This window comes from Drosophila kikkawai, chromosome 2R (assembly GCF_030179895.1).
Source record: "Drosophila kikkawai strain 14028-0561.14 chromosome 2R, DkikHiC1v2, whole genome shotgun sequence".
Classification (NCBI taxonomy): Eukaryota; Metazoa; Arthropoda; class Insecta; order Diptera; family Drosophilidae; genus Drosophila; species Drosophila kikkawai.
This window is the reverse complement of record NC_091729.1, coordinates 19,956,237-19,979,339: the sequence shown is the minus strand read 5'-3', so window position 1 is coordinate 19,979,339 and position 23,103 is coordinate 19,956,237. Positions and strand designations below refer to the sequence as shown.

The 23,103-nt window shown below is 38.4% G+C and overlaps 11 protein-coding genes and 1 pseudogene across 12 annotated transcripts in view; 2 read left to right on the top strand and 10 right to left on the bottom strand.

The window, feature by feature from the left end:
• sbb (scribbler) overlaps nucleotides 1-23,103 on the top strand; it is a 94,567-nt gene that overhangs the window by 53,402 nt on the left and 18,062 nt on the right. The window lies entirely within an intron of this gene.
• On the top strand, nucleotides 6,646-7,206 carry LOC108076663 (protein GSKIP homolog). Its single transcript, XM_017169596.3, has one exon. It carries the CDS (start codon nucleotides 6,715-6,717, stop codon nucleotides 7,063-7,065), a length of 351 nt encoding a protein of 116 aa, XP_017025085.1. The 5' UTR covers nucleotides 6,646-6,714; the 3' UTR covers nucleotides 7,066-7,206.
• Nucleotides 10,741-11,455, bottom strand: LOC108076657 (uncharacterized). The gene is made up of 3 exons (XM_017169591.3): nucleotides 11,381-11,455; nucleotides 11,152-11,322; nucleotides 10,741-11,085 (listed from the first exon to the last, which is right to left on the bottom strand). The coding sequence occupies exons 1-3, from the start codon at nucleotides 11,453-11,455 to the stop codon at nucleotides 10,741-10,743; spliced, it is 591 nt and encodes a 196-aa protein (XP_017025080.1).
• On the bottom strand, nucleotides 11,990-12,833 carry LOC108076658 (uncharacterized). The gene is made up of 3 exons (XM_017169593.3): nucleotides 12,757-12,833; nucleotides 12,526-12,678; nucleotides 11,990-12,468 (listed from the first exon to the last, which is right to left on the bottom strand). Exons 2-3 carry the CDS (start codon nucleotides 12,565-12,567, stop codon nucleotides 12,130-12,132), a joined length of 381 nt encoding a protein of 126 aa, XP_017025082.2. The 5' UTR covers nucleotides 12,568-12,678; nucleotides 12,757-12,833; the 3' UTR covers nucleotides 11,990-12,129.
• On the bottom strand, nucleotides 13,533-14,238 carry LOC108076652 (uncharacterized). The gene is made up of 3 exons (XM_017169585.3): nucleotides 14,165-14,238; nucleotides 13,958-14,110; nucleotides 13,533-13,880 (listed from the first exon to the last, which is right to left on the bottom strand). The coding sequence occupies exons 1-3, from the start codon at nucleotides 14,231-14,233 to the stop codon at nucleotides 13,533-13,535; spliced, it is 570 nt and encodes a 189-aa protein (XP_017025074.2). The 5' UTR covers nucleotides 14,234-14,238.
• Nucleotides 14,527-15,249, bottom strand: LOC108076661 (uncharacterized). The gene is made up of 3 exons (XM_017169595.2): nucleotides 15,176-15,249; nucleotides 14,964-15,116; nucleotides 14,527-14,903 (listed from the first exon to the last, which is right to left on the bottom strand). The coding sequence occupies exons 1-3, from the start codon at nucleotides 15,239-15,241 to the stop codon at nucleotides 14,556-14,558; spliced, it is 567 nt and encodes a 188-aa protein (XP_017025084.1). The 5' UTR covers nucleotides 15,242-15,249; the 3' UTR covers nucleotides 14,527-14,555.
• Nucleotides 15,775-16,513, bottom strand: LOC138928161 (uncharacterized). Its single transcript, XM_070284733.1, has 3 exons — nucleotides 16,439-16,513; nucleotides 16,232-16,384; nucleotides 15,775-16,152 (listed from the first exon to the last, which is right to left on the bottom strand). The coding sequence occupies exons 1-3, from the start codon at nucleotides 16,505-16,507 to the stop codon at nucleotides 15,805-15,807; spliced, it is 570 nt and encodes a 189-aa protein (XP_070140834.1). The 5' UTR covers nucleotides 16,508-16,513; the 3' UTR covers nucleotides 15,775-15,804.
• On the bottom strand, nucleotides 16,906-17,580 carry LOC108076660 (uncharacterized). Its single transcript, XM_017169594.3, has 3 exons — nucleotides 17,516-17,580; nucleotides 17,310-17,462; nucleotides 16,906-17,250 (listed from the first exon to the last, which is right to left on the bottom strand). Exons 1-3 carry the CDS (start codon nucleotides 17,573-17,575, stop codon nucleotides 16,906-16,908), a joined length of 558 nt encoding a protein of 185 aa, XP_017025083.3. The 5' UTR covers nucleotides 17,576-17,580.
• Nucleotides 18,047-18,835, bottom strand: LOC108076653 (uncharacterized). The gene is made up of 3 exons (XM_017169587.3): nucleotides 18,742-18,835; nucleotides 18,528-18,680; nucleotides 18,047-18,465 (listed from the first exon to the last, which is right to left on the bottom strand). The coding sequence occupies exons 1-3, from the start codon at nucleotides 18,817-18,819 to the stop codon at nucleotides 18,127-18,129; spliced, it is 570 nt and encodes a 189-aa protein (XP_017025076.2). The 5' UTR covers nucleotides 18,820-18,835; the 3' UTR covers nucleotides 18,047-18,126.
• Nucleotides 19,036-19,908, bottom strand: LOC108076654 (uncharacterized). Its single transcript, XM_017169588.3, has 3 exons — nucleotides 19,831-19,908; nucleotides 19,617-19,769; nucleotides 19,036-19,554 (listed from the first exon to the last, which is right to left on the bottom strand). The coding sequence occupies exons 1-3, from the start codon at nucleotides 19,906-19,908 to the stop codon at nucleotides 19,216-19,218; spliced, it is 570 nt and encodes a 189-aa protein (XP_017025077.2). The 3' UTR covers nucleotides 19,036-19,215.
• LOC108076662 (uncharacterized) lies at nucleotides 20,391-21,047 on the bottom strand (annotated as a pseudogene).
• Nucleotides 22,183-22,981, bottom strand: LOC108076655 (uncharacterized). The gene is made up of 3 exons (XM_017169589.2): nucleotides 22,883-22,981; nucleotides 22,674-22,826; nucleotides 22,183-22,611 (listed from the first exon to the last, which is right to left on the bottom strand). The coding sequence occupies exons 1-3, from the start codon at nucleotides 22,958-22,960 to the stop codon at nucleotides 22,273-22,275; spliced, it is 570 nt and encodes a 189-aa protein (XP_017025078.2). The 5' UTR covers nucleotides 22,961-22,981; the 3' UTR covers nucleotides 22,183-22,272.

The following is a 23,103-nucleotide window of genomic DNA, read 5'->3' as shown; positions in this document are numbered from 1 at the left end:
GCAGAAGTGACGCAGAGGAGAGGTCCTGTGATGAATCAATCAACATTTAATTTGCCACGGGTCCCTGTAAGCATTTAAATTTTAATTAACATTTGAGTTGTGCTGCAAAAAGAGCATCTCCTCTCTCATTCCTGCTTTTTGCACTTATCCCGTAAAAATCTCCATGTTCTCCACTCTCGGGCGGCCATCTCTTTCGTTCGCTCTCGGTGCCTCTCTTTCGCTTGGAGTTGTGGGGGAGAAAGAGAGCGAGAGAGAGAGCAGTGGCAGCCATGTTTGTTGTATGGCGCTCAATCATTAAAGCCTGGCTGTGTGAGCGGGACAGCAACAGGCTGCTACAACTTTTGGCGCATGTTGAGCTGCGCATGCAAAAAGGAATAAAAAAAAAAAGGAAAAGGAAGAGGAAAAGGAAGGTGGTGGGATGGGATGGGGACACAGGAGGATAAAGGAAGCAGGAGGTGAAGCTGGGGAATGGGAAACTTTGCGACGCCTGCTGGCTTTTAGTTTGCCTTTTAAATGTTTAAACGATTAAGTCGAATTTTAATTTGGCCGCAAAGCATAACACGACTCGACTTCTTTGCTTGTGTGCGTGTGTATGTGAATGTGTGTGTTTTGGCCCCTGGGTGCGGACCGAAAACTAACAGAAATGTAAAGCAGGCAATAAAGTGGCAACACGCTGACTTTGCCCATAAACTAACTAACCGAATCAGTTTGGGGGCGTCTCTTTCAGCTCTTAGTTTTGCTTTTGTTTCTGTCTCAGTGTCTTTGCCCCCTTCGTTAGTTGCTGTCCATTTGGAGATGGAAGTGTAAACGATAAATGATAAACGATAAGCCGACATGCAAATCTGTGGGGGCAAATGATCTATTGCCGAGTTTCCTGCGCGGGAAATAGATCATCGGAATGGATGCTAATGTCAAGGATTTCATTAATTGATGAACAATGGACGCATAAAGTGACTCTTAATGATGGAAAAAGTATATCTTATACAACAAATTTTTTTTAATTTTAGGAATCAATTTTATAAAAAATATTTTAAAAATAACGAGAATAATTATTTATCTTTTTTTTTCATTAGGAAAAATATAATGTTTTGTATATATAGATTTTCTTGAATTTGCTTACGGAATTCCTTCTTTTTTAGTATATTGTTTCTCATTTGAAACAAATATTTACTATTTTCCCATAACACAAAACAATCACCGTTTAAGAGATCTCCCCAAAATGTTTGCACACTTGATAATACATACATATTTACTAATTTGGTCTTCTCTACAATCAAAAACAAATAAAAACACTTGATGAATACAAATATATGGAGACAATGCGGTCTTAAAGATTCAATATAAATATGTATAAACGAACTAAAGGCTATTTGTAAAGATGGATACATCAGAGAAATGCAAACAAACACTATTGAGATGTCAGTAATGTCAGGTGTATTTGCACCTTAATAAAAGATAAAAACAGATTTTTAACGTTTCTTATTTTTGAACAATAAAAAAGTTTTCAACTTAACTAAAATCGGAGAGAATTTCTGTTGTTTGAGATAAATAACGTTAGTTGGCAGTTACTGAAATATGAAACGTTTTCAACAGGGGAATTAATGTTCCTTTTTTTTACACCTCTGTGAATACATTTTCTTCCCCAAACCCGTGTTGTTCGTCTGTCTCGAGGGAGGCTAAGTAAATGAATGGAATGGAAAACGAGTCTCTGGCTTTTTTGGTCCAAATGAGAAGATGACTCGGCTTCTCTCTGGACCTTGCCTCGCCGTGTACGGCTCCCGCTGCTGACACTCATTAATGTTTAAAGTGTTTTATGATATGCATAATTGCTTGTACAGATAATAAAGTTTTCTGCCCGACCAGTGGCCACCCCCGCTTAGCTTTCTGGCCCCTGGGGTCATTTGTCCATTCACTTAATTAAAATGCAAATGGAAATTCTTCAAATGGCTTGCAGTGCTGAGAAAATGTACCGAGGGAAAGAGAAACTTTGCATATCTCAATGGCCCTGATGGTGACAGGTTCCCTTTTCTCGACTTTTGTTGTCTTTCCCTGTTTGTACAGAGGAAAATGTAACAAAAAACTACATGAATATTAAAATGTGAATTCAGATATTGTAAATGACGGTTAATTAAATAAAAAATAAACTATAGACGAACACGTTTTACTTCAAAACAAAGAAATAACATCCCATTAAAATCGTATGCCGTTACGCATCTTATTCTTTATACTGTCTTTGTTGTGAAGTTGTGCTGCTTACTATAAAAGCGATTGATATACTAAGATATAATTATACGGAAAAAAGAAACAATTTTCTTTTATATATGTATACACTTATTTTTAATCGATTCAGAAACTTTATTATCATCTGATCTTATCGCCTTGCATTTTTTTCCGTGTACTTCTGCTATTTACGGAAGTTTTTCCTGTTTGCATTGTCTTTCTTGGTGCTACCGAGTTTACGACGCGTGAACGGCAACAGCAACTCATCCACAAAAGAAGAGGCGACAAAATTAGAGGGGTTCGGACCGGAGCTGCCCTCCGAAAACGATCTTCGATGCTTCTCCATCGTCGGCTTCTGGCTGGTTCTTTTTTTTATCATTTCGTTTTTTATTGTACAAGCGTTTCCAGTGAATTTTTTGATGATATCTTTGAATGTTAACATTCACAAAAGCGTAAAAATTGTTGCCCCTCTTTTTCAGCCTTCGCCAGTTTCGCCCTTCCTTCTCCTTCTCCCTAACCCTGATGGTATTAGTTTATATATCGGCTTTATGAGGCACTTTTTACTGCTCAACCTCTGCTCTGGACCCTTTTCCATGTGTGTGTCTCTGTTGGCTTGAGTATTAAGTGAAATTCTTTTGTGTCGACAAGCGAAAATAAAATTCACACACTGCCGAACGTGCCTTAGTAAAATGGGAAGGACAGGGGGAATAAACACTGAAAGAATCCTAGGTGTGATTATCTTGTTTTATATTATTATAATAAAAGCAATTTAAGGTATTAAACTTAAGGAAACTTCTAGCTGGACAGAACCACTTGGATATTTTAAACAATCTAAGAAAATAGATACTTCGGTTCCCATAAATCATTATAATATTGCCAAAATTAAACTATATCAATTAATCGGGATAAAAAATTAATAAATCGCCGAGTCATTGACAGTAAAAATAAACATTTACACAGTAAAATAGTAAGACTTCTCCTGATTTTCCCACAAGTACAATATTTTATTTACCGTGTAAAGTGAGGAAGATGGGACGACCGAGTCACACAATGGTTTTTTTTTAGAGGGAAGGACCAAGGGTTTGGAGGGTTAACTGGCAACTGGGACTTGATGATGATGCCGCTCCCTCTCACCTTCCCTCTTCGTTTCTTACCTTCTCGTTTTTACCTGGCGGGCACACACAATCTCTCACAATAACAACGAAAATCGGAGGGTAAAAATATAAAAAAAGGTGCAAAAGCAACAACAAAGGAACCGAAAACGAGCGACTGACGGAGTGAGAACAGCAACAACAACAACAATAACAACAAAAGCGGCAGCAAAAACACCAACAACAATAAGGTTGAAACCAGCAACAACAGCGAAATACACCCAATGACAAGCTGCTCGGCAATTTGACATAATTTATACGTCAAATTACTGCAAATTGATGCTAAATGGCTTCAAATTGAATTGACTGGCGCAGAAGAGGCAACAACAACACCAACAACAACAACAAGTTGTATGTGAAAAAACTCAACAGCAACAACAACAAGCTTGAGAAAAGAAGAAAGAAAAGTAAAATAAAAACAAGATGTAGCGCCCTGGCGGCGAAAATGGCAACAAAAACAACTGTTAAAAAAACCTTAGGCATCTCACTAATATAGCCAGAGTTAGTGTAGATGTTGTTGTAGTTTCTGGTGTTGTTGAAGTTGCTGGTGTTGTTGAAGTTGCTGGTGTTTTTGATGTTTTTATTGCTGTTGTGACTTCTGTCCTTTGTACTGTGCTTTCTATAGTTGCTATTCTATACTAGAGATTTTAGATTATTCTTAAAGTATATTTTTCACTGAACAAAACTCTTTTATACCTAAATTAAACCAATATATATTAATAAATATTTTAAATTTGAAAATATTCATGAAAATAAATCCAACACAAAACGTTGAACACAACCAAGTTACGCGATCCCGTTTAAAAGTAATCACAAATAAGCCTTATTAATCTTTTAAGACATCTTGCTATAAGTCCTCTCGCATAATTAATAAATTTGTATACCAGAGCCACTTAGCAAGCTCTTAAAATATGCACAGTTCATGAAACCTGTCTGAAATAATCTCCTTAATTTTCCACTAATTCCGAATTTTCCCCTCTCTCTTTCGTTGCAGGTAAGAATTCTAAATGTTGGCCTATAGCAGCGGTAACTGGTAACTGTGCTAAGCCGGGCGAATAACTGAAAACAGCTCAATTGACGGCACACACCCACTCAACGCCTTTCACACCTCGCTCGAACAAATAAACACTGCTGATAATAGTAGTGAGGCGAAAACGAAGCGAGGAAAAATAATGTAGGTAAAAGGAAAAAAATCAATTTCAGCGCGAAAAAAGAAAGCCATGAAATGTGCAATCGCCACAAAAAAAAAAAGCAGAAAAAAACTGCAACTGTCAACGGGACACAAAAAACTTTGTTGTTTACAATTTGGCGTCGTTGTTGTTGTTGCTGTTGCCTTTTGGCTTGCAGCGCTTGCAAAATATTGAATTCAATTTAAAGCGCAAGGGGCGTTCATAAATCTCCGACAATTGTTGTTGGCGGAGCAAGAGAGGATCGGGTATTGTGAGTGGGGGAGAAGTAGAAAGGTGCACAGTAAAAATTTCTATTTATTATTCATTTATATTTTAATACTTGAAATACATTTTTCATGATAATATTCACTATTGTGACTACAAACATGGTCTTAAAATTTAAATTTCTACGAATTATTTGATTATTTTTTCCATGATGAATAATATAATAATTAATATTGAGGATGTCTTGCCTTGTCTTTGAAATAATCTTTTGCCACTGTGCACTTCAGGGCAGGCAGGGAAACGGTGAAAGAGTTAAAGTCGGATTATGGTCATGCACTTACTCCCGATGCCAAAACCTTCCCTTCCACTCATTGTCCGCCGTCTCATCCGCTCAACTCATTTATTCCTTTTGATTGCCGTCGTGCGAGGGAGATGGATGGGAGGGGAGATCGTAAACTGTCAGCGCAATTAAAATAAATTGAAACTGAACTTTTGTGTATACAGTGAGAAAATACCACAAGAAGAGACGTACAAATATTAAATGTTAAATATTTTCGTATGAAAATTCTTTTTTAACAATTTAAAATGCATTTTGGTTTAGGGTTATAAAGAAAACTATTTTGATGCCTAAATATTTTTAGAAGAAGGTCCTTAGTCTTTAATTTAATTAGTTAAAAATTAAGAAGTAAGATTTTTAGGACAAATATATTCTGGATGGATCAGTACATACAATTTCTCTTGAAACTTAATTTGGAATTTATCAATATATTTTTAACATTAAATAACTTTCACAATATTATCTTATTTGATTTAATGATGAAAGTTTTTACATTTTTCTGCGTGCTGAAATAAAATTTTCCGCAACTTTTCCCGCCCAGCAGCTGTCGCATAATTCATCAACTATTTAGGCGGCAGTAAAAGGAAAATTGAAGAAAAATTTGCGTGTGTGTCGCAAAAAGTTTTTCATTTTTAGCATCATGATTGTTTGGAGGGATGAGCGCAGAGAGGAGGAATTGCTGGCAGAAAGATTTAGAAGATGGAGCAGCAGAGCAGGAACTTTTGCCTGGTAGCCGGGGCCAGAAAACGTTTGCCTGCCATGGCCATGGGCAACTAAATGAACGTTCCACCGTACTCGGTCCTCCATCCTCTGTCCGTTGTCCGTACCTTGCTGTCCGTTCCGTCCAATGTCTAACCCGTCTCTTTCCCTTAGCCATGCCCCGTCTCATTCTGTGCGGTTACCTTCCTTCGCTGCTCGTATCTCAAATTGTTCAACTTCATCAGCAAAAAGTAAGGGAAAAGATGCTGCCGCTGCCGGTGATTGTGAATGTGGATGTGGCTCTGCATGTGGCTGTGGATGTGCTGCCAAATCACACCAAGTCAGGCTACCCCTTGTCCCCTATTCCCAATGCCCAACCCCCTACCCCGTTCTCCTCACTCCCCAAGTCGATTGTCATGAGTCTGAGCCGAGACTCTTTGCTTTTGTCCTTTTTGTTCTCCAGCAGCAGCATCGGTGGAATATAAGACCCCGAGGACCCAGAGCACTTGAGCCCGGTGCCCGAGTTGAGGAAGTCAAGGGAGATAAGGGAAGGGGCTAAGCAGGCGGAGTTAAGCGGATGCATAATACGGAAAAATGTCTTGAAAACAAGAAGGGAATAATGCTACACTTCTCAGATTGGAAGCTTGGGATACACTTCAATTTAGAGTAGAGTAAAAACTATTATTTTTCTTGGATTAAATAAGTATTTCTATAATTGAAAGGTAATTTAAAGATATTTTCTTATTTATTGCAATTATTAGGATTTTCTTGTTTAAAGTTTTAAAATCAATGCAGTCACTTAGAGCTGCAAAGAAAAATCAATAAAAAGTAAAGTGGGAGTACATTTGTAGCAGAATCAATCCAGATCCCTAGCTTGTCCAGTCAAAATTTCAGCCCCCGGCGCTCCCGAGAAATGGCTCTCGTTCAGATAGATGAGTGCGATTTCCACGCCCATCGCGACGCCCAGCAGATGGTGGACACGTGCCAGGACTTTGCAGACCACCTGATCGTGGCCGAGTTCCTACCACACAGCCGCTGGGTGGCCTACATCAATATTCGCACCCTGGAGCAGGTCATCTATTGCGTGGAACTCAGTCTTAACGGCTATCGGATCGTGGCCTATGACTTTGATAATGTGGCCGATGAGGTGGCAAACTGTGACACCGTCTACCCCTCCGCTCACCAGCTCCTTGCTGCAATAAGTCCACTGTATGCGGAGATATATGGGTTTGGGCGAGTTCCCCTAAAGAATATCGGAAGATAGATGGGAGCTGCTGCTGGGGGCGTGGCAGGTGCAAAAATTTGTCTGCTAATTGCTAATTGCCGCCCCGAAAAGTGATAATTAAACGTTTTGCGCAGGTAAATGACTTGATTGCCATAATAAAGCCTGCAGCTTTGGGTTGTATTTGGACTTGTATTTCGTACCGGGGTCTCTCCTTTGATTAATTGCTGCCAAGTGAGCGCAGCGGACAAGAGGGCGAAGCAGGACGGAGCAGGTTGCCAGGTTGATTGACTCAACTTGGCACTCTCCGGACCTTTTGTAGCGAAAAAAGTTAACAAGTTTTTGTGCCGTTCCACTTGACTGCCGCCGTCGAAGGAGGCGAATGAAGATGCAGACGGTTTGAGCTCCCAGCTCTCTGCTTCCAACTTCGAACACCCAGCCCAATCCAACTTGGTTTCCCGCCACCACCTTGGAGCCCCCGTTCCTATTTCCCCCTTTTTGGCCGGGTACCAAGCCAAGCCAAGCCAACTAAGGTTTTTATCTAGTTGAGTCCATCTAGTCGCATGGCCGTCCGTCCCACGGGTGTCTGCCGTGGACAACTCACAGCCGCAGATGCCAATACACAGATGCACAAACGCAGATACAGTGGGACGTCCCTAGACTTAACTCATAAGAAATGAAATCATTAAAAAAAAGAATGACAATTTGTGGAGTATTAATCTATAGAATTTACCTTATCTCTCTCTCTTCAAAACGTTGCCTGCAAAGTACAAGCAATAATCCTATAATTATACGTGTTGAGCTGAGTTGTCTGTTCTATCGAAGCTACACTGTAGTCGAGCGAACGCATTTGCTTTGGCGTCCGTATCGGCCATGTCTATCTGAGTTGGCTCTCCACTTGTCTATGCTCGTATATTTGTCCATTGAAGCATGCAATTGATTGCTGCAACGGCAACAGCAGCAGCAGCAGCATTATCCCCTTCCCTGGTGGAAACTCAGCCCCTCCTCTGCCGCCCCTGCTCTCCCCTCAGCCTGCTGCGCTTTAATTGCCTTTTCATTGCAGCCCGTCGGCCTTTTGACTCAGACCTCCTCTGCCTGAGTGTGTGTGTGTAATTTGTGGTGGTTGTTCTCTGTTAATGCATTACATGAATTTTAACAAGCTTTGCATTCTGACTGACTATCTTCTATCCCCCCCCTTGGAAGTCCCCCTTCTTGTTTGTTTATTACAGCCGCATCTCTGTGGATGCAGACATAATTTAACCTTTGCCTGCCTCATTTTAATGCTGTTCATTTCGCAAATTTTCAATCAATGGCTGTATCTTGGTTCGCCTGAAATTTAACTACAATTTAGCATTGAAAATTTGTCAATATTTTGTATTTTGTTCAATGGGATCACGGAAATTATAAAATGCTTTAAGATACCAGTTTAAATAACTTTATTTATATTGAAATCATTAAAAGTCGAATAAAACCGAAGCTATATTTTATAACTAGTTCCATTTGGCTTTTATTATTTAATTGACTTCAATCGTTTCCAGTGAACTCGTTAAAAAGTGATGATCATAAAGTGTAGGGTATAAAAAACGTGAGATAATTGGTCAGGTTATTTTGGGGATATTTGGGAACATTTTTGATATTGTATGCGTTAAATTATACCGAATTTCATCATATGGCTATAACAAGACGTATTATCAGTGGTTTATCTATCCGGTTATCTAAATAATTGGCTTCCCATGTTGATTCGCTGAACTAGTTAATCAATTAAGCTTATTTCTGCAAATTATATACAGAGAAAAAAATGTATATTAACTAAAGAAATGTTTGCCTTATTTGGGGGATGACTTAGATCTCGAGGCCCCATGTTGGGTGCCATTACTGCTAGAATTTTCGTGGAAATATAATCTTTCTGCTCATTGCCAAAGGTTACATTTAAGCTGATATTAAAGAATTTTCGCTGTGTATCATTTCTTCCCTTTCCATTTTCATGGAACTGAAACTTTTTCGTGTTAGCTCAACTAATTGGCTGCGTTTTTGGTTAATTAGCGCACCAGCAGCAGCAACACTGGCAACCACCGACCACGGCAACCATATAACTATAGCTGTTCGCTGTCTGATGTTAGCTGTTCGCTGTTCACTGTTCACTGTTCACTGCTTGCTGAAAATGAAATCTCTTTGCTGTCGCACACGCGCTTTTATTGGCACTCAAATTGGCAGCTAAACTTTGGCAGCAACAGCAACAACAACAACGATGCTATCAATGCAGCCATCGAGCGACAGTCTGGCGCAACAGCAACACCAACACTAACACTAACAACCATCGACCGACGACAACTATTTTGTCTGCATTAAAACGTTGTAATTATTTTATGCCAGATAACAATTTGATATTGTCAATGCCGCAAAATGTTCAAGCCAAACTGATGAGACAGGCACGGCGAGATTCCGGAGGAGGAAGGCGGCATGGGACTGGGAATCGTGTGAGTTAGATGGATGGTGGCTAAATGCAAATCGCTTGCTGCTGCTGCTGTTGCCATATGCTAATCAGGGTGAGCCGAGTTTCGTTGCAGCAAATTAATTGGCTTTTAAAGCCTTGTTTGATCGCCATCTCGTTTGTAATGCAAAATAAACATTTTTACATTCAGTTAATCCATTCGATCGTAACTCAATCATGTGCTTAGAGATTTAATTTTTTGTGATATATTATATCAATCGACGAAAGATAATAAACTATTGGTGATTTAATGAGTAAAATAATAATAAACCTTCTTTTGTGGGATTTTTTCAAAGGGAGGTTTTATTAACAGCTATTAAAACGTAAATTGAAAGCTATAAAAACACTTGTGTTACTCGCATTTAAAGCTGTTGAATTCCACATGATAACGCTTTAAAATAAAGCTCCTCAAAGATCTGTGACTTCATTGCACTGCCGTTTAGTTTGCAGCGATTTCCATGCGAATCTGGTTCACTCTAAACTGCTGTTTTCCCCCAGACAGCAACCGAAGCATACTAAAAATGGGGAAAACACAGCAGCAGCAGCGGTCACAAATATAGGGGCCGAAGGGGTGGCGGCAGGCGGCTGTCATCAGTTGACAGCCAGCAGCAGCGTCGCCTTCGTCGTTGTAGCTTTTAACAATTTGCAATAAATTAGCCGAGGCAACTGTGCAGAGTTTTCACTTGAAGTGCAACTCGAAATGTATTTTCAAAGGGGGGAAAAACGAGGGGGGAATTGCACAGTAAAAAATATTAGCAAGTCAAAATATAAATCATAATTTATACCAATTTTTTGAGAAAAACTGTCAAAAAGTTTAATTTTCAATTATTTTTCGTACAAAAAACAATAGTTTAGTGGCATGTTTGTATTCTATTTATGGGCATTTTTAGCTGTGCAGGCGACACTTTGTGTAATTTTCCCCTGGTGTTCCCCACAATGTCTCCCTGTGTCTCTACTTCTCTGCAACACTTTTTTACCACAACAGTTTCCAAACATGTCTTGCCAATTTCACACTCCAACTGCCTGCCTGCCTGCCAGGCCGACGTCAGCTGGCTCTAAGCGATTTCTACCTGGCCTGGCCAGTCTCATTTGTTGGTCCCTGACTTAAGCGGACTTTATGACGATCTCGTCGCAGCTGGAATTCGGTTCGCACCTTGGGAATGTCCCAAAGCAAAAAGAAAGAGCCATAGACAAGGGCTGAATTCTTCGATTTAATTTTCCAGAATTCAGAACATTTTTAATGTGACCTGAATAATCGCGGTAATATTTTGCTGAACAGTTGGCAGGGCGGTGATGATGGCTTGTACCTTATAGAAGCCTTCCACCAACACTTCCGGCAATCCATCGCCTTTGATACCGCAGCGGGTGAAATTGAAAGTGCCCTTCGGCCAGGGCGGTACATATCCGGAGTCATACCTTGGCAAGTCGGTACAATCGCCCAGATTGGCCATCAGCAGGTCCTTGTAAAAGGTGTCGATGTACTCGATAAAGGTTTGCTGTGGAATGGACCAAGGAGTCAGCTTGTAATCAGCCTCGCTGCCGGAATGACTTCTTAGAATCTGCATTTCAACCTGATAAATGTTTCTGAATTATTAGGGATATTTGAATTGAATTGAATGATTAATTTCCATACTTACCAGAACGCTATCATCGAGATCAATGTTCCAGAAAAAGGTGCCTGAGAAAAAGAATTCTCCACGGCCAACGCGTTCGATTCTCATATCCAGGTCCATGGCACTAGGGTTGGTAGTCTCGCCGCCTATTGAGAGGGGTTTACACTCCCAGTTTTGCTTTAGAAATATTGAAAACTTTTAATGATTTTTATTGAGGAACAAAATAATGTGAAGGACATCTTTTCAGTCTTACCCTCCCAGCACAACCATCGCACAGATTAACTAAAACGAATACGGAGAGAAGCAAATGCACGTTAAGGGAATACATTTCTAGGTCAATTGTTGATTTTGGTTGCAGTTTGCAATATTTTATAGTAGCTGGGTCACGTTTATACTCTAATATTACTTCCGGCACGACAACATTGTTAAGATTTTAACATTTAAAAAAATGTTTACAATATTTTTACCAGTAATGGCACCGGATCAGGTAAATCATGTCAGTTTAATCTGAAGTTTGTCATCTACAAAGGCTTGTAAACATTGCAGATCTACATGATCTGTTGCTGAAAAATACAAGCTCGTCAATGTCTGAAAACATTTATTATAATTAGTTAGCAATTCAAATTATTTCTTTAAACATCATAATTTTACCCAATCTGCTAGTAATTGTTAATTTCAATATAAACAATTTTATAGACAAGATGTTAAGCAGAATATTCTGCTTTCGTGTAAAATGTGATAAAGCAAACACAAAATATAATTCCATAAAATTGGCTTTTAATTGTTAATTTTAATTTAATAAATTTCTTTGTCAACAAGAATGTTCTTCTTTCGTGTGAAATGTAAAACAAAAAAACAAAAATTAGAATAATAATCAATTTATTTTACCAATTATGGCCACTTGACATACAACAAAATATTCCAATAAAAATATTCTAGCGAAATGCTTTACAATTTTAAAAGGAGTTACTGTGTTTTTCCTTTTTGGGCCAAAAATCTTGATTAAAGACCCTTGTGTGAGACCCTTATGATCAGGGTGAAGCCCCATTCGACTTCACCGGTGGTTTTGTAAACGATTTTGTAGTAGCCTTCGGGTGCGATTTCCGGTAATCCCTCGCCATTGGCCACACACTTGTCCAGTTTGTAGACTCCACGTGGCCAGGGGGGAACAAAGTCACCATCGAATTTAGGTAAATTGGAGCAGTGGCCCACGTTCTTAATGAACGCATCCCGGTAAAAGCCGTTGATGTAGTCGACGTAGGGCTGCTGGGGAACAGACCAGGGCATCAGTTTGTAGTCGCTCTCATCACCGGATGTGCAGTGATATGCATCTCCTTCCACCTGTCCAACGAAAGGGTTATTATTATTATTGGGATATTATTATTAAAAAGGATCTACCATGGTGGTATTGTCCACATCGTAATTCCAATCCAAAGTCATAGAGAAGGCAAACTCCGCACGTCCCAGACGATCGACCTTTGTCTGAATCTTCAGGAGCTTCTCATCGGAGGTAAAGGATTTCAGAGAAATTGGCTCGTATTCCCAATTGCGCTGTCATAAATAGAAAATGTCCAAATAAATCTTAATATCCTGACTGTAAAAGTAAGCAAGCTGGCAATCCTGGCTTACTCCTGCATTACAGCTGGGGATCAGAAGGAGTCCCAACCGAAGTCCGGCGAAAGAAAGCAGCAGCGAGTAGCGGTTAAACATTTGTTCAAAATTAAACTTAATTAACCTCTCGATCGGTGGATGTTTATATAGCAGAATGTGGGTTAGTTAGCACGACATGATTACGTCTGCTGCTTGTAAACTTATAGAATAATGTATTGAAATTGCTAAATATTTTTCCAGCGCATGTCAATTAATTAGCGTGCCAAAAACTAGTACAAATTGTCTAGAATTTATGAAGATTTCATAGGTTTTTTTTTTTTTTTTAGGAAAACTATGTGATCGAAAAATCATTTTCGGAGCTACACTCTTTCATTTAACATTTTGCATGCTAATATTGGATATTAAAAGTAAAAAATTTAACGACATTGAGTTTATGAATGGCTGCATATGAGAAAATTATCAATATATCAATATATATGTATATATTAGTTTTATAAATCCACATTATGACCACTCTTAAGCATCCTTTATAGTCTGCCAAAGCGGTCCGACTTAAGGCAGAGCTGATCACTGATCAAAATCTACTGGAAGAATTGTTTTAAAATTTGGCACATAACTTCTTTAACCAATTATTTACTTTTAATTTTATTATCATTTTTATTTAAAAAAGTATCTTAATTTTTAGTTAAAAATCAAGACTTCCAATTTTGATAAAAAATCTGGAAAAAATTTAAAAAATAAAACGCCACGTGAGTACATGTTACATTTTCAATTTATTAGATGTTCAATATTTTTCACCACAATTTGGTTGTTACTTTTAAAACTAATGTAAATCCCCATGTGGGCTGGTCTGTTCCGCTGAAATTAAAAGTTAACTTGTAGAATCCGGGCGGGGCAATCTCCGGCAGTCCATCGCCTTCGCCAAGCACGCATTTATCTATCACATAGGTCTGAACTGGCCAAGGCGGCTGGAATTTGCCCTTGATTTGCGGTATATTCGAACAGTGGCTTAAAGTCCTCATGACCACGTCCTTGTAGTAGTGGTCTAGGTAATCATAAAAGGGTTGCTTTGGAATTGCCCATGGGAGCAGTTTGTAATCGGCTTCGTCTCCCGAAGAGCTTCTATAGACATACGCCTCCACCTGTAAAAGATTTCAATTTATATTAAAGCTTATTAAAGATTTCTCACTCATAAGAAAAATATAAACAATTTCCTCACCATGGTCGATTCATCCGTAGTGTATTTCCATTCGCAATTGGCAGATATGGCAAAATCTCCTCGTCGTATGCGAACAATCTTGGCCTCGATCTTCAATTGGCTGGGATCTGAGGTGAAGGTCTTGAGCGATATAGGTTCATAGTCCCATTTCCGCTGTTAATAAAAAATTAAATTTTTTATTTAATTATAATAAATTACTACACATACCGATGCTCTACAGCTTTGCATCAGCAGGACTCCCAAAAGAACTCTGGCGAACAAGCAGAGAGAATACATTTGGCCAGTTGTAGACTTTATTGATATTGACAAAGGTCGGTTGATATTTATATACTCGTTTATAGACAGCATTGTTGCACGGCATAATGTACGACAATGTTAAATTTACAATGATAATTGCTTGCATGCTTTGAGATTTTAATAAATAACAAGTAGCTTACTTGCATAAATCGTATTAATTATACTTTATCGCTCATAATTAGCATTTCAAACATTGTGTGAGTAAAAATGATAAGAGAGTTGATTTCCTGTTTGTCTCCCTTTGATAAACCAATTTAAAAACGGATTTAGAATTATATTCTATATGCATTTCATGTATTAATTAAAACATTTTTGTTGTTAATTTAAAAATTGCAACGAATCCCCATGAGGGCTGGTCTGTTCCGGTGAAATTACAAATGATCTTGTAGAATCCGGGTGGGGCCACCTCTGGCAGTCCCTCGCCTTCGCCAAGCACGCATTTATCTATCACATAGGTCTGAACTGGCCAAGGCGGCTGGAATTTGCCTTCAAATTGCGGTATATTGGAACAGTGCTTAAAATTCTTCATGATCACGTCCTTGTAGTAGCTGTCGAGGTAATCATAAAAGGGTTGCTTCGGTATAGACCATGGTAGGAGCTTGTAATCGGCTTCGGCTCCCGAAGAGCTCCTATAAACAACCGCCTCTATCTGGAAAAGGTTGCGGTTTATATTAAAGATTTCTCACTCATAATATAAAAGAATATAAACCGTGGTCGATTCATCCGTAGGGTATTTCCACTCGACATTGGCAGATATGGCAAAATCTCCTCTACCTATGCGATCAATCTTGGCCTCGACCTTCAATTGGCTAGGATCCGAGGTGGTGCTGGTGAGCGATATGGGTTCATAGTCCCATTTGCGCTATTTAAATTAAAAATAAAAAGAATATAATTTTATCAGAGAAAAATTACTTTACATACCGCTCTGCAGCTGTGAATCAACAGGACACCTAAAAAAACTCCGGTGAACAAGCAGCGAGAATACATTTGGCGGGTTATACCAGAGACTTGATTGATATTGGCAACTGTAGGTTGATATTTATACTGTTTTAAAGGCTGCTTTGTTGCGCAATATTATTATCGGATTATGTGTAACAATGTAAAGCAATGTAAAATTTTCAATGTTAATTGCTTGCATGCTTTCAGATTTTATTATATAACAATGCTTATTTATTGGTGGGTTAATTATATTCTTACGTTTTTAATTATAAATCCACTTGCAAACTTTGAATTTATGTAAGTGGATATTGCAAAGGGAGTCAATTGTCTAAGTGGTGGAATATGAGAAAGGATAAATATGTGATAAATATAAAATAAATAGATATATGTTAATAATGAGAAAAAAAATCGATTTTTACTTATTAAGGGTATGCTGAAACTTCAGGAATACTGTACAAGTTTCGCCCTGTAATAAATCTATTTAAAAATTATATTAAAAAAAATAATTACACAACTTATATTTTTTATACATTCAATTTATTAAATCTTTAATATATTATTTGTCTTTAACAAAAAAAGGTTTAAAAAAAATATTCTTCTTTCTTAATGAATTAAAACAATTTGGGTTTCAGTCTAAAGACTGCAGTAAAACTCCATGAGGGTTGGTTTTTACCAAAACACTTAAATACAATTTTGTAGAATCCCGGCGGACAAATTTCCGGCAGCCTATCGTCATCTCCAAGCGCACATTTTTCTGCCACATAGTTCATCTTTGGAAACGGCGGCTGGAAATCGCCCTCAAAATATGGGAAATTTGAACACTTTTTAAAAACTCTCATTGTTACTTCCTTGTAGTATGTGTTGAGGTGCTCATGAAAAGTTTGCCTCGGAATTGCCCATGGTAGGAGTTTGTAGTCGGCTTCGGCTCCCGAAGAGCTTCTGTAGACCAAACATTCTACCTAGAAAAGTTATTTAATAACAAGGAAATATTTAAAATTAAGTAAATTCCAACATAAAAAAGTAATTAGTTCTACTTACCATGGTCTCTTCAGTCGTAGTGTAATTAAACATGGCAGTGGCAGATATCGCAAACTCTCCTCGTCCTATGCGATCGATCTTGGTCTTAATCAAAATCTTGCTTGGATCCGTGGTGGTGCTCGATAGCGACATAGGTTCGTAGTCCCATTTGCGCTATTTAAAATAAACACATACAATATTTAATCAGAGAAAAATTACTTCACATACCGCTGCTTCACAGCTATGCATCAACAGGACTCCCAAAAAAACTCTGGCTAACAAGCAGCGAGAATCCATTTTGCCGGTTAAAGACTTGATTGACTTTGACAACTGTCGGTTGATATTTATACTGGTTTATAGAGTGTCATGTGGCACGAAAGTATTATATAACAACTATATTAAAATGTTATGCATTAATAAAATCTCAAATATCAGTGCATACATGCGTGCTCGGGGATTTTACTATTAAACATCTGGTTAACATACAAATATTGCATTAAAGAGGATTAATTTCACGTGACATAGGAAATAGTATTAGCTTCCGTTACACTGGTTTAATCATATCTTTTAATTGAAAATATTCATATAATATTGGTGCGTGGAAAATAAAAGCATATTCAAAGCAATCATATGTGAGTTTAAACTAATATTTCAATTCAAAAACGTTTACATTTCTTGGAAATACAAAATACCCCCTAGAACAATTTATTCGTCAACTTGAATATAGCCGTGAAACCCCAAGTTGGTTGATCTGGTCCAGATTTAGTAAATATGATCTTGTAGAATCCGGGCGGTGCTATTTCGGGGAGTCCATCGCCATCGCTCTTACATTTGATGAGCTTATAGGTGCCTTGTGGGAAAGGAGGTTGAAATTTTCCCTGAAATTGCGGCAAATTTGTGCAGTGACCTAAGTTCTTGATGATCACATCCTTGTAATAGGTGTTGAGGTATTCGTAGAAGGGCTGCTTGGGAATCGACCAAGGGAGCAGCTTGTAGTCACTCTCGTCCCCCGAACTACTGCGATAAGCCGAGGCCTCAACCTGTGACATAGTTCAAAGTATTTTATGATCAGGTATAGGATGTGTCTTCGTTTACCCACCATTGTGTTTTCTGTAGCATCATATTTCCAATCGATGGTGCCCGATAATGCAAAGTCTCCACGCCCCAAACGATCGATTTTGACCTCAAAACTCAACCTGCTGGGATCCGAAGTAGTGGTTATAAATGATATAGGCTCGTAGTCCCATTTACGCTAAAAAATGAACAATTAGGCGGGATCAACTTTACTTGGTTTAGCTAACTCACAGCTGCCTCGATGAATGGGATTGCAAAAATCAGAATCCAGGCTCCGATCAAGGATAGCATCTTCCCCGTTTTCCTCCTATAGAATCTGTTTAGTGCTTGATGATTGCTCATATATATATTCGTTTTGAAGTAATTGGGTTTCCCTATCTCACGGATTTATCGTGTTTGAAAATCATTAAAAAATCTATATTTCGGACAATCAGCCTAACATTGCCGCTAAGCAATTATTGTGAATACTAACAAGCACCTGATTTTGGCTTACGATAAAAGAACATAAACATTGGGTGGAGATAGCTAAATACAGAACACAAATTTGTACATATGAACAAGTTTTTCGTGTTTTTAATTTAACAAGGATTGTGCTCATAGTTTTCACGGTATACAGATTTTGTATTTATGTATTTATATATTACTATTATTTATTTTAGGATATATTCTTAATGTGTTATACCACAATCGGTAATATACATAATTTATATATTTCTTCCCTTTATACCAAAATTTCTTTGATGCCGTTTATATTTTTTAATAATTTTCTACACTCTACATATAAATTTGCAAACATATAATAGTTATATTGTATAGGGAACTGATTGTATTCAACGTCGTGATCACATTAATTTGGTGGAAATCTTTACGACTAAAACGAATCCCCAGTCCACCGGATTCGTTACGGTGAAGTTGACCCTGTAGAAGCCCTCGGGCACCATCTCCGGAAAGCCATCGCTGTCGGCCACGCACTTGTCCAGCGTGTACACCTGCTGCGGCCATACCCCGTCGAACTCGTCCTCAAACTGGATCAGATTCGAACACTTGCCCAGGTTAGGTATTACCAAGTCCTTGTAGTGAGTGTTCATGAAATCCGCAAAAGGTTGCTTTGGAATAGTTAACGGGATCTGCTTGTAGTCGCTTTCAGCACCGGAGCTGCTTCGATGGGCCACTGCCTCCACCTGAGAAATTGTTATAATTAAAAATTTAAGTTAAAGCAGCTCCGTCTCACGCAATAACTTACCATGGTATTGCTGTCCGGTGTGTATTTAAAATCAATTGTGCCCCCAATCGCAAACTCACCCCGTGCCACTCTTTCGACCTTCGCAACGAACTTCAACTTACTCTCGTCCGAAGAATAAGTATCGATGGACAAGGGTTCATAGTCCCATTTGCGCTGCGGGTGCAAACGATAAGGCTTCACTCGTATCCTGGTAAAAAAAAAAGCGACTACATACCTTGGCACCGCAGTTTCCTACGATCAGAATGATCAGGAATAGTCCTCCGGAAATCAACAGCAACGAATAGGATGACATCTTGTCAAAATTGTGACCAAATGAAGATAGTTTGTGGCTTATATAGCGCGAATTGCATTGCATTCGTTCTCCCTGAATGTTGTCAGCCTGTTTAGACCATTATCTGGTTGTCATTAATAGGTTATTATAAAAAGCACGCTATGAAAAAATACTATTTTATAATATTTGTTGATTTGAATGTAAACTATAATTTGAAGTGAGATATCATTTTTAAAATCATTAGTTGGCTCTAAAGTTTCCAATATTTATAATATATATATTTCCTTCACCTTGTATCTAAATTTATTTGATGCAGTTCGGTTTTTTTTAATATTTTTCTACACTCTACATACATATATCATTGCAATCATGTAACAGTCATATTGTATTGGGAAATTATAGTCTTCCAGGTCGTAATCACATCATTTTGTTGGAAATCTTGACTATTAACACGAATCCCCAGTCCACGGGGTTCGTTAAGGTGAAGTTGATCCTGTAGAAGCCCTCTGTCACCATTTCCGGAAAGCCATCGCTGTCGGCCACGCACTTGTCCAGAGTGTACACCTTCTGAGGCCACACCCCGTCGAACTTGCCCTCAAACTTTATCAGATTCGAACATTCGGCCACGTTAGGTATTATCACGTCCTTGTAGTGACTGTTCATGAAATCCGGAAAAGGTTGCTTCGGGATGTTGAACGGAATCAGCTTGTAGTCCCTTTCAGCTCCAGAGCTGCTTCGATGGGCCACTGCCTCCACCTGAACAATTTTTATATATTTAAATTTAAGTTAAAGCAGCTTTGTCAAACGCAATAACTCACCATGGTATTGCTGTCCGGTGTGTATTTAAAATCAATTGTGCCCCCAATCGCAAACTCACCCCGTGCCACTCTTTCGACCTTCGCAACGAACTTCAACTTACTCTCGTCCGAAGAATAAGTATCGATGGACAAGGGTTCATAGTCCCATTTGCGCTGCGGGTGCAAACGATAAGGCTTCACTCGTATCCTGGTAAAAAAAAAAGAGACTACATACCTTGGCACCGCAGTTTCCTACGATCAGAATGATCAGGAATAGTCCTCCGGTAATTAACAGCAACGAATTGGATGACATCTTGTCGAAATTGTGACCAATGAAAATAGATGGTGGCTTATATAGCGCAAATTTCATTGCATTCGGTTTCCCCAAGTGTTGTCAGCGTGTTTAGACCATTATCTGGTTGTCATTTACAGGTTATAAAAACCGCGATATGAAAATGATTATTTTATAATATTTGTTGATTTTAATGTTAACTAGAATTTAAAGTAAGATATCGTTTTTAAAATCATTAGTTTGTTAAAAATTTTCTTATCAAGGATTGTGTTCATAGTTTGCACGGTATACATATATATTATATTTTTTTTTTTTAATTTTTATTATTATTTATTTTAGGATATTTTCAACAATCGATAATATATGTAATTTATAAATTTCCATCCCCTTATTTAACCTTTTTGTGATGCAGTTTTTATTTTTTCAATAATTTTCTACACTCAACATACATCATTGCAAATGTATAATAACAATATTGTATTGGGAAATGATATTATTCCAAGTACTGATCACATTAGTTTGTTGAAAATCTTCACTATTAACACGAATCCCCAGTCCACGGGATTCGTTACGGTGAAGTTGATCCTATAGAAGCCCTCGGGCACCATCTCCGGAAAGCCATCGCTGTCGGCCACGCACTTGTCCAGAGTGTACACCTTCTGAGGCCACACCCCGTCGAACTTGCCCTCAAACTTTATCAGATTCGAACATTCAGCCAGGTTAGGTATTATCACGTCCTTGTAGTGAACGGAATCAGCTTGTAGTCCCTTTCAGCTCCAGAGCTGCTTCGATGGGCCACTGCCTCCACCTGAAAATTTTATATATTACAATTTAAGTTAAAGCAGCTTTGCCGAACGCAATAACTCACCATGGTATTGCTGTCCGGTGTGTATTTAAAATCAATTGTGCCCCCAATCGCAAACTCACCCCGCGCCACTCTTTCGATCTTCGCAACGAACTTCAACTTACTCTCGTCCGAAGAATATGTATTGATGGACAAGGGCTCATAGTCCCATTTGCGCTGCGGATGCAAACGAAAAGGCTTCACTCGTATCCTGGTAAAAAAAAAAGGGACTACTTACCTTGGCACTGCAGTTTTCTGCAACCAGAATGATCAGGAATAGTCCTCCGGTAATCGACAGCAACGAATTGGATGACATCTTGTCATTGTGAAATGAAATATAGTTTGTGGCTTATATAGAGCCAATTTCATTGCATTCGTTCTTCTTAAATGTTTTTAAGAGTGTTAGACCATTATCTAGGTGTCATTAATAGGTTATTATAAAAAACACGCTAAATGCACGCAAAATACTATTTTATAATATTCGTTGCTTTTATAGTAAACTATAATTGGAAGTGAGATATAATTTCTAAAATCATTAGTTGGCTTTAAAGTTTCCTTAACAAGGATTGTGCTCAAAGGTAGCACGGTACAGATCGACTTTATTTGTATTTATTTATTAATACTATTTATTATACCCTTGCAGGGTATTATAATTTCCGACCCTATAAAGTATATATATTCTTGATCAGCATCAACAGCCGAGTCGATCTAGCCATGTCCGTCTTTCCGTCCGTTCGTTCGCCCTTCTGTCCGTTTCTACGCAAACTAGTCCCTCAGTTTCAAAGCTATCAGAATGAAACTTTGCATACTGTCTTCTATATACTCTCACTGCCCTATATGTTGGAACGGGCCGGATCGGACGACTATATCATATAGCTCCCATTCCAATGATCGATAAAGTTTTGAAAAAAAAAATTATATCTTGGCTGTTTTTCAATATTTTTGCATATTTTTTGAGATATAGCCATTTATTTATATTATTCTAGAATTTTGGTAAGAATTTTATGAAAAACGGACCAACGGAAAAACTTATAGCTGCCATAGGAACGATCAGGAAATTAATAGGAAAAAATATTTTAACTTCGGAGCTTTTCAACGTATTTTCATCTACTCTGAGATTTGAGCTTTTTTAATTATTTTAGAATTTTGGTATACATTTCATAAAAATCGGACAACTATATCATATAGCTGCCATAGAAGCGATCGGTAGATGTAGAGAAAATGTTGAGCTGGGAATGCAAAACTGTAACTGTCAAACTGTAAGCAAAATAAGTATAGGAAAGATGTAATGAAATAATATCTGCAAGGGTATACAAACTTCGGCGTGCCGAAGTTGGCTTCCTTTCTTGTTTTATAATATATTCTTAATGTGTTATCTATAATATATATAATATATAAAATTTGTATATTTCCTTCCCCCTATAGAAAAATTTCTTTGATGCAGTTTTTATTTTGTCAATATTTTTCTACATTCTACATATATCATTGTAAACATATAATAGTCATATTGCATAGGGAAATGATCGTATTCCAAGTCGTGATCACATTAGTTTGGTAAAAACCTTTACGACTAACACGAATCCCCATTCCACGGGATTCCTTACGGTGAAGTTGATTCTATAGAAGCCCTCGGGTATTATCTCCGGAAAGCCGTCGCAGTTGGTCACGCACTTGTCCAGCTTGTACACTTTCTGAGGCCACACCCCGTCGAACTGGCCATCAAACTGGATCAGATTCGAGCATTTGCCCAGATTGGGCATTACTACGTTCTTGTAGTGAGTGTTCATGAAATCCGTCCAAGGTTGCTTCGGGACATTAAACGGGATCAGCTTGTAGTCGCTTTCAGCACCGGAGCTGCTTCGATGGGCCACTGCCTCCACCTGAAAAATTTTTATATATTTAAATTTAAGTTAAAGCAGCTCCGTCGCACGCAATTACTCACCACGGTATCACTTTGCGGTGGGTATTTAAAATCAAGTGTAGCCCCTAACGCAAACTCACCCCGCGCCACTCTTTCGACCTTCGTAACGAGCTTCAACTTACTCTCATCCGAAGAATATCCATTGATTGACAAGGGCTCATAGTCCCACATGCGCTGCGGGTTCAAACGATAAGGATTCACTCGTATCCAGGTAAAAAGGGACTACATACCTTGGCACTGCAATTTCCAGCGATCAGAATGAACAGCAATATTCCTCCGGTAATCAACAGCAACGAATAGGATGACATCTTGTCGAAATTGTGACCAATGAAAATATATGGTGGCTTATATAGCGCAAATTTCATTGCATTCGGTTTCCCCAAGTGTTGTCAGCATGTTTAGACCATTATCTGGTTGTCATTTACAGGTTATAAAAACCGCGATATGAAAA